At 43.6% G+C, this 10,152-nt stretch overlaps 2 protein-coding genes across 3 annotated transcripts in view; both read left to right on the top strand.

Moving 5' to 3' along the window:
• The window catches only part of lrrc75bb (leucine rich repeat containing 75Bb), a 44,340-nt gene extending 39,651 nt beyond the window's left edge, over positions 1–4,689 (top strand). For both annotated transcript variants that reach the window (XM_008326316.3, XM_008326317.3), the window contains exon 4: positions 3,535–4,689. In XM_008326316.3, coding sequence (XP_008324538.1) covers positions 3,535–4,138 — 604 coding nt within the window. In that variant the 3' untranslated portion in view covers positions 4,139–4,689. The remainder of the gene's footprint in view (positions 1–3,534) is intronic.
• Positions 4,690–9,624: 4,935 nt separating this feature from the next.
• The window catches only part of rnf34b (ring finger protein 34b), a 20,332-nt gene continuing 19,804 nt past the window's right edge, over positions 9,625–10,152 (top strand). Inside the window, exon 1 of the mRNA XM_017038758.1 lies at positions 9,625–9,634. Within this exon, the coding sequence (XP_016894247.1) occupies positions 9,629–9,634 (6 nt within the window). The 5' untranslated portion in view covers positions 9,625–9,628. The remainder of the gene's footprint in view (positions 9,635–10,152) is intronic.

Below are 10,152 nucleotides of genomic sequence, written 5' to 3'. Positions count from 1 at the left end.
TGACCACACAATGCTGTCCTTTTAGGCAAACCTAAAACACATCCTGCACCACCCTCACTTACTTTACTGCCACCCCAGGCTTCCTCACACAGTACAGCAGCGCCCTCTGTGATACTCTGTGAAACGAAACAAAAACAAAATATTTTCAAATTAAAGTATTTTAATTCTTCGCAGCAGGAACAGCGTGAATTTATGTCATAACAACTGAAGGATTCGTCATAATTACATTTGCATTTCATCTGTGTAGAAACGTACTAATTAAACTAACACAGTTTTCACTGATTCTGGGCCCGACCGTCTCGGAATTGGAGGCTGATGAGAATATTAATTTCGTATCCTTTCATGTTGGAGCTTCTGAAAATAACTGATGACGTGTGAAGACAGGTGCTTCAGTGGATGAATCGCAAAACAACAAAGATGCTAAATGTGAAGAAAAGAGGAGAAAAGATTGGTTTTGAGAAATGGAAAAGAGCATGAAAGTGTGAAGCAGGGAGCAGGAGTGAGGAGAGAGTGAGAGAGAGTGAGGGGTGAGGGAGGGGTGAGGGAGGGGTGAGGGAGGGGGAGATGAATTATAGCCTGTTCCTGGAATCAATAATCTTTGAGTTACAGTCCCAGTGAGCTACAATTCCATTTTCCCCCCTCTTAGCGAGCACAGGGAGGGTGACTGATGTAAACAGCGCAGCCTTCAGGACAGAGCAGAGACATGTCTCACCTTGCCCCGAGGAAACGGGTGGTAACGAAAACAAAGGGACTGGAAGACGATTGAAAACGTTTGTTTTTTCTTCTGTGGTTTCAACGTGTTTAAACATGCATCAGAACTGGTGTGTACAAAATAAGGCTGGCGGTCCTGCAGCTGCCCGTCCAGCTGTCTGCGTCTCTGTCACAATTCAAATGTCTGCACTTAGAGACTTTGGAGGAAAAGTTCAAGAAAGCGCACCTCTGACTGTGTGGTGAATCCAGCAGGGGGCGTTCTGAGCAGGGTCTAAAATAAGTTCCAACTCTTTTCTAATTGACAAATAAGAAAATAAGACTTCTGAGAGTTTTACTCAACCCAAAATATGGGGCTGCAAGAAGCTACGGAACGCAGCGTTAACGCCTCTGTGCCTGCGCAGCAGAAGTACAAAGAAGAGTAAAAAAAAAGTACCAAAACTAGTTCTGCACATGGTTTTGGTACTTAATGTGAAATATGTGCAAGTGCGCTCACTCTTGGTTTACCAGCATAGTTTCTAGCTGCTAGCTTCAAATGCTAACGTCAACACAGGCTCTGGAATCATCACCAAACTCTTCATCACCGTGACATTGATGTTGATAAAGGTGAAATATCTGGGCGATTCCAGATCGCGGCTAAAAACGTGAGATGACTTCAACACGGGCGAACGTCCAAACCTCTAACAGCTTCTCTCTAAGCCTGAGGGACGTCGAGGGATATACGAAGAAAAACTCCACACTCATCTTTTATTTCTGGCTTTCCGCCCAGGCTGACTTTAAAATTGCATTACTTTATGTTCTTTTTTTTTTTTTTTTTAAATATTTATTTTTTATTTTACGGCTTATTTACCAGTGATTTATTGCCCTCTCATTGGCTCGTGTGAACTCAGGTAGTTTTAAATGAGCCCAAAGAAATAAAAGTTGAACTTCCTCTCATATGAGTGCCATGAATATTTGAAACACACGGCGGTGAGGAGAGGACGTTACGGTAATTCACCCTGACAGAACGGCGTCCGTCCAGATGACGTCGCCTCACACCTACGTCGGAGGCCATTTGGACTCAAAGACCGTCACCTGACTCTGGAATTCTTCTTCCTTTGGACAAAAAAAAGTCAGTTCAGGGGATCAGTTCGCCCCGCCCCCTACAGCCTACAAAGTGCACTACATAATGTGTAGAAGTTGTCCACTATAGGTATATAGAGCTCTCAATGTTCAATGGAAAATCTAGTGACCCGATGGTCTCTACCCAAGAAATATATCCCATCATGCACTGCAGCTGCGACAGTATAGTGGATAGACAAGCAGCGTCCAGCAGTTCGTTTTAATTGTGCGACAGTAATGACGTAATTAACTGCGTACCAAAGAACCGATGAGTTCATTATATAGTGCACTATATATGATTACCTGTAGAGGGAGTAGGGAGGTGGGAGTGCCACCTATGTAGTGCACTATGTAGGGCGTAGGGGGCAGTTTTTGACAGTGTTGCCCCAGTAGTGATGTTCGTCACTCACCCTTTTGTATCGGTGAATTTCACAACATTTGCTCTGACGTTTGGAATTCTTCTACTTCCTGAAGCTACTGGTGCAACCGAGGGATTCCACGGGGCAGAAGGTTTATCACCTCACAGCCCGCAGAGCAAACAAAAATGACTAATAAATGACATATTAACATCGGCCTCGTTTACTCTGGCGTTCAGACGCAGTATCGTGTTTTTTCTTCCAAAGGTTATTGGACCAACAGCAGCTCAGCGTTGATGGGTTTTTGGTTTTTTTTTTAAGCAGAGAACTGAACCGTTGACCTGACAACTGCTGGTGGCACCTGGTGGATGACATTTAGACCAGGAGAAGCATTTGAGGGGGGCCGAAGCCGACTCTTTGCATTTTTGTTTTTTCCTCTCTTTTGTTACTCTCTTTTACTCTCTAATGTTGCACAGTTTGCAGTTTCCCTGAGGGATGGGGTGTAACCTCATTACAGGGGCATTTAAATCGATAACCCCCGGGTGTCATTATGTTAATACCCCCTGTGTAAGTGTGGTTCATTCAAAAACAGATAATCACTTTTTTTTTAATTCCTGATACTAGTGAGTGATTTTGTGATTTTTTTTGATTGGTGTCATTAATCATCAGCTCGATGTCAAATTTATTTGCAGCCTTTTATTGTGAAAAACCAGAAGGAAGCAGAACCAGAAGGTAGGATCATTGATAACTGATAATCCTATTAAAAATTCACCTCGATCCGGAACGATCCGAGGGTCCTGGACCCACTGAGTTGTCACTCCCTTTTTTTTACCAGCTCTGAAATTATAGACTCGAATTTTGCTACAATTTCGGTGCGCTGGTCGTCCATTAGTTATTTAATACTACGTAGCATCGCTTCGTTAGAATCTATAGGTGGCGCTGGCTCCAAGGACTGTGGTTGCGATCTGTTCCGTCCGGACTTGGTAGCTTCGGCTTTTGTTCGAGTTTTTGACATGTTTCCGTGTCAAGACTTTTTTAACTCCTTCGAGCGGTAGAACCGCAAAACATTCTATGTCGTCCACATCCTCACAGGAAGTCAGGAAGGATAATTAACAATTAAAAAAGTGAGAGACACCGCCCTCTTCCTTCAGACGGGAATTTAAAGCAAAGTTGTCTTTTCACTCACAAACACCACGATTCTATTCTCCAGAGTCGTGAGTGGGAAGAAACGTCAGAATTAACATTTGGTCATTGTGGTTTCACAAACTGAGAGTTCTGACATAAGTGTAATACTTCAAAAATACACAGTACTACACACCTTGACTGGTTCACAAACTGACCCTGTCTCTGTCTGTCTGCTCTCTCACAGTCTGAAGACCACGCTGAAGAAGAAGCTGTCAGGCGATGTTGTCAACCTGTCAGGAATCCCGCTGTCCGGCCGGGACATCCACCGCGTGGTCTTCTACCTCCAGAGCATCAGCGACTCCGTGTCGACCGTGGACCTGAGCTTCACCGAGCTCAGGGACGAGAGCCTGCGGCTGCTGCTGCCTCACCTCAGCTGCCTGCCCAAACTCACCATCCTGGCCGTCAACGGCAACCGCCTGACGGTGGCCATCCTGAAGGACCTGACCGACACGGTCAAAGACCCGCGCAGGTTCCCCAGTCTGGCCTGGATCGACTTGGGCAACAACGTGGACATCTTCACCGTACCGCAGCCGCTGCTCGTAGCCCTGAGGCGACGCTTCGGCCTACGCAGCAGCCTCCCGACCATATACGAGTACAGCGAGGCCCAGGCGTTAAGTCGATACAACCCGTGCCTGGAGACCTCCGTGGAGGAGCCCAGTCTTTATGAAGAAGCGGACGTGGAGGACGACGATCGAGAAGAGGAGGTGGACAGGCTAGAACTCCAGGCCTGGGGCTTCAGAGAGGAGACCGTGTCAAAGAGTGTGTCGGTTCACTTCTGTGGGAGGTGATCCGTCTTTGACTGGCAGCCTCTCGTACTCAGTAACCCCCGCATCAGCCCCGGCCGACGGAGCGCTCCTGCGTTAGCTGCTGTCTCTGTGGCAGGAGACGCTTACGGTGACGCACGTTTCTGAAAATAACTTTTGAAAATAAAGTAACCGTGTGTTGTCTTTCTGTGAATGCTGAAATCGGACCATGTGATGTTTGAACACGTGGACTGACTTCGCCAGTATTCATCGCAGGGACCAGGCGGTCGTACTGGGTTTTTCATCGTCCCGCTCTCACGCCTTGATGCTTTTCATGGATCCATAGTGTAGCTTTGCAAGCAGAGAGCAGAGTCCTGGGTTCTGGGGGCCACATTCAGCCTAATTAAATGTCAAGTGGGCCGGACCAGTAAAATCATCACATAATTATCTATAAATAATAATAATAAGCCCATGTTTTTTATCTCTTTTTTCACACAAAGAGGTACTCGTGTTTGAAAAAACATCATATACATAAAATGTTTTGGGTTTTTTTTTTCATTTCAAAATTTATCAACCGGGCCAGAATTAACCTCCTTAGCGGGAGTTTTTTTTGCTTCCAGAATTAACCTCCTTAGCGGGCCGGTTTTGGCCCGCAAGCCACATGTTTGACACCCCCGATCTAAAAAAACCTTTAGCTAACACAGCTAGCATCCTTGGCTTGTGAAGCGGTGGAAAATCTGTTTCGACAACACGTGTGTACGACGTACATTTTCGATGTCAACTCGTACGTGTCCAGCTGAAATATGCTTCCAGAATTCTTTTTTCCTTCTGTTCCTGTTAGGGGGCAGCATTCGTGCAGCAGTGGGCTGTGGATAGTCAATGGAGTGTGAGGACTACTACTCTAATTTAATTTAACAACATGCTGATACTGTGATTGTGAAGTGGTCACTGCCTCGGACCGGCCCCGCTGGACCGCTGGAGTCACAGATGGTGGAATGTGTTCGTCCTCCAGCGCATAGATAACAAAGGGTCGGAAAAATAGCTGAGGCCGGGTGGAGAAATATATTTAATATATTTGAGTTTTACCATAAAAAAGACATCTGGGAGGAATTTATGTCTCTGTGAATTCCACAGAAAACTTTTGCCATGTCTGTGGGTTATAGGTCCAGATGGGCTTCCATGAAAAGTGCAACCTGCGGGTGATTTGTCAAAAGATATTTGAAAATACTTCAATTGTTGTCGAGCTTATTTTTTACGTATATTTAAAGGCAGCGAACAAATTGCTAAATGCGAACTATAAATATTTAAAACCGGTTGCATCAGGTAAAAATGTTAAAGTTAGCACACACATTGTTAAAAAGCTAACTCTTAATGTGTAAAAGAAAAACATCTATAAAGTTGCTAGAAAAAATATATTTATTATATAAACACAAAATATTATAAATTAATAAATACAAAATGGGCCTAAAATAGGCCTATAGCTAAAATTACGTTTATAAACAGGCAGGAAGTTGTGTGCGAAAACAGCAGGAAGCTAGCCTAAAGCTAACTCACAGGAAGTACAGAAAAACTCTGAATCTAAAAACCACTTAAAAAACAAAAGTTTGGTCCAAAATAACTGAATTAACCAGAATAAAGATAACCTAGTAAAGCAGAGCCAAACGGTAACAACGTGTTTAGTCTTTTTACCAACTTCTTAGCAACACTAACTGACGGAGTATGTACTGGATTTGTGGAGATTTTCAAAATAAAACGCCGTCTCCTGCTTTCAACTGTGTAGCACTATTTCCGTGTTGTAATGAAAACTCAACTTTGTCTCAACGAAAAAGCGACACGATGAGGCGTAAACTCCCCATCGATTTACTGTGATGTTAAATAGCGTATTCAGTCGCTAAGGTACGTCTTCGTGGCTGTTGTTAAATCACTTTTACTCTCACAGGAAGTCCAGGTCCTTCGGACCGGAAGTTGGAATTCTCCTTCAAACTGCTGACATCGTTGACTTTCTTAAAGTGTCGGTCGCTGGATGTCGGTAACTTGATGTTAGCCTAAAGATCGTTGATGGTCAAGAAAGTGATCCAGAATACTCCGAAAAATATGTTGCATTAGTAAAATAAAAAGTCAGAGATCAGTTCCTGCATTTACTGCTGCTGTCAAGTGCGTTACGGTACAAGAATCAGTGACGGTGAACGTTTTTTAACGGCACCGGTACCAGAACCGACGCTCCGTTCTACCCGCGGAATATCGTTATTTATTCTGTCAGATATTTATATCTGTCAGTTTGTGAAAAGGAACAGGTTGTTTGTGTGTGTACTTCCTGTGTGTGGTGGTGGTGGTGTGTAAAGTCGGGTCCCTGTGTGTGGTGGTGGTGGTGGTGTGTAAAGTCGGGTGTTCACTCGTCTGCACTGCTGCGGTGACTGTTGTTAACAGTTGACACTTATATTCACCAAGAAATCACTGCCATGATCAAATATATTCGGCTGGTTGTTACTCGTTCTGTGTGTCGCCTGCAGTTGGTTATAAATTAAACCTGGTTTTAATAACAACCTGGATTCTGTGAATGATTTCTACGGACAGACCAAACTACAGGAAGTGGCGCTTTATTAGGTTTTAACTCATTTGTTTCAAAATAAAAGCTTTTTGTTCTCTTACAATTCTTGACCTTGACACGCAACTGACCAATGGTGCTTTATCAGGATTGGAGTAATTATTTCAAAATAAAAGTCTTTTGTTGCCTGTGCTTGAATTCCATGTCTATGACACACAGCTAGTCGTGACAACTAGTGCTTTATTAAAGTGTTTCCCAAACTTTTTTCTGGGGACCCAGAGTTTAAAAGTCACAAACTTTCGCAACCCAAGTCAATACAAGACATTATTCGCAAATTCCTGGGAATCTGGCAAAATCTCTTGCGACCCGCCTGAGGGTCGTGACCCAATCTTTGAGAAACAATGCTTCATTAGGTTTGAACTGATCATTTCAAAATAAAAGTTTTTTGTTTTTTATCCTTGAGTTCCATGACTGACACACAGTTGCTGGTGTCCACTGATGCTTTATTAGGATTAGAGTAATTATTTCATAATAAAAGCCTTTTTGTTTTCTATATTTGAAATCCATGACTACGGCACGCAGCCTGTCGTACAGTACGGCGTGTGAAAACACGGTGGTGATTGTGTTGATGCTCCTGATTTTCACATCAGCACTTTCTCCTGTGTCTTGTTGAGACGGCAGTGTTCTGTGTGGACCTGTCAGACACAGAGTAACGTCAAGATTCTGCTGACTTGCAGAAGCTCTGCTCACAAGGCCCTTTTTATATTTGCAGTAGAGGGTGGGGGGGCTGAGGGGAGGTGGGGTTGAGGTCGTCCATCTTCTACGCCTGGTGTCAGCTTACACTTGGATCCTGCTCTGGATTATGTTCTCTGCTGACACAGCTTCTAATTCCTCTGGTGCTTGTCTCCTGTGTCTCTGGCAGTAATAGACATATTTAGTGTAGACTCTGAGATAAACGTTCACGTGAGCTCAGCCCAGCTGAAGTAAAATATAGATCATACCTCAAACTGTATTATACAAATATGACATGAACATAAACAAACGACTCATATTGTTATTATTTTGTCAATGGTTGAAAAAAAAAGGTTTCGGTTTTGTTTGCTTGTTTGTTTTCTCCAAAAACACGGATTCACTGTGAGAACATACGCTGATTTTTCTCCGGTGAGGAAGAGGATTACCGTTGTACAGCAAAGCACACGCACCACCTAGTGGCCCTTGTTGGCACTAGTTGGCTGCAGGAGACGACTGTACTGCTCGTGGGCGGTGCAGCACACGGAGCGCCACATGTTGGTGTGTAGACTGTGTACTACAAAGTACACAGTCTATAAAGAAAACTGGTGACCCTCTGACAGAAGTTTACAAACTGTTACCGATCCTACGGAACGTTGTGTTGATTTCCCGGCCATGTTGACGCCAGGAGTCCATCTGTGTTTTCCCACAGATGTGTTTCACTCCGGAGCGAAACATCATTTATCTGGAAGCTGAGTCAAATGATGAGAAGTTGGAGCGGTTGTGTAACCGCTGTGAGAGGTAGGGATGGAGGGAGAGAGGGAGGGAGGGACCTGGTTCAATTCCACCAAGTTGGGCTGTGTGGGAACGTGGATCTCATCCACAGATTGATGACAGATGTGTACAGCCAGGATTATTATTATTATTATTATTATTATTATTATCATTATTATTATCATTATTATCATTATTATATTATCATTATTATTATTGTTAATATTTTTAATTTTTTTAGTATTATTATTATTATTATTACTATTATCAGAAACGACCCTCTTACAGGAACTCCTCTCCCGCGCAGTAAACCTTGTGAAAACCCACTATGATGCAGCGAAAAATCTGGCAGAAAAAAAACATGAAAAAAACCCCCGCAGTTCACGTCATGTATGTATGCAGAGATATTTGCTGCCCCCTGTGGGTTGGTGACGGTTAGTGGCACTTTGACGGAAGAATATCTTTTTTTATTATTATTATTTAACGTTTTGGTTTTTTTCAAAAGTCAAACATTTTTAATAATAGAAATAGATGATGTTCAACATCGGTGTTAAAGTCATGTTTCTGTTGAATGTTATTAAACAACTCTTAATGAAATGAATATTACGGTAAATCACACAAGAACAAGTAAAGAAAACTGGTGGAAATAAACAACTCGAGTCGAGACGATTTTATTTTCACAAATTCAAATCCAACTACGCGAAATGAAGCGGCAAATTTTGCTGGATTTACATATCGATCATATTATAATGAAATGATTTTTACCAGGACAGGGTTTAGAAATTATTACAGAGAAACTGCAAACTGAAAATTAGATATAGGCTATATAAGATATTATTATTATTATTATTATTATTATTATTATTATTATGTAGTAAGATCAATAATAACAATAATTCCAATATTAATAATCATAATAACATGATCATAATATTATATTATAATAAAATTAACATATCAATCTAATAAGATCGTGACGATCCGACTGTTACCGACACAACACCGTGTGTTTGAACCGCGGATATCTCTTAATGCGGGTACAAAAAAAACAAAAAACAAACAAACAAACAAAAAAAACACTGGCAGTAAACGGCAGTGGCCGCTGCAGGAACTGCACCTCAGCACCGTCACGGTGTTCTCCATAGGAAACCGTGACAATGACCGTGCGTGGACGCGTCTGCCAGCCTCACACGCGTGCGGCGTGTACGCACTGCACTCGACGCCCACTCCGCTCGTGTGGCGCGACGGATTGGCCGCTAAAGATAACAGCGCCTCAGTGAGCGCTGTGATTGGCTGGTGTTCTCTTGGACATGACGTTATGCTTACTCTCTCCACACACACACACACTCACTCACACACACACGGAGAGAGAGAGAGAGAGACAGGGGCTCTGAGTGAGAGGGAAGACGTAATGGTTTGAGTCCCCGTACGTCTGCCATGGTCGTCGACCTGACATTACTCGGTAAATTCCTCGGACGGGAGGCGCAATGAAGGTACGTGAATCTGAGCTGCACTTCCGGTTCGGTTCGGTTCGTTTGTGGGCCTGCTGTTTTAAGGCTCTATATATATGTGTGTGTGTGTGTGTGTGTGCACCAAGCTGCACTGAGGCGCAGAGGAGAACCCGCGGTCGGTACTGTCACCGAGTCCGCTCCGTGTGCACTTGGTTCCAGTCTCACTGCAGGAGCAGATATTTTTTAATCCGAATTCTTCCCCTTGTCATTCCGGTGGTTGCGGCTGTGAAGCATGTAGTGAATCCGACAGAAGAAGAAGAAAAAAAAAGAAAAAAAACCCTCGCAGCCGCGCAAGGTTGTGCTGAACTGCAGGTAGAGTTCGATGCCCGTTAATGAGCCTGGTTTGACCCTGGTCGTGATACTTCAGTGGACTCTAAGCTGCTGGAGCGACGTCCATTCACCGTCAGGCTGTAATCCTCTTTAATGAGACGGTCAGAGAGTGGGGGAGAGAGTGGGGGGGAGAGAGAGAGAGAGTGAGAGAGAGAGAGTGTCCACGCAGG

This window comes from Cynoglossus semilaevis, chromosome 14 (genome assembly GCF_000523025.1).
Source record: "Cynoglossus semilaevis isolate Cse_v1.0 chromosome 14, Cse_v1.0, whole genome shotgun sequence".
NCBI classification, from domain to species: Eukaryota; Metazoa; Chordata; class Actinopteri; order Pleuronectiformes; family Cynoglossidae; genus Cynoglossus; species Cynoglossus semilaevis.
The sequence above is the reverse complement of the archived record's forward strand: the minus strand, read 5'-3'. Positions and strand labels throughout refer to the sequence as shown.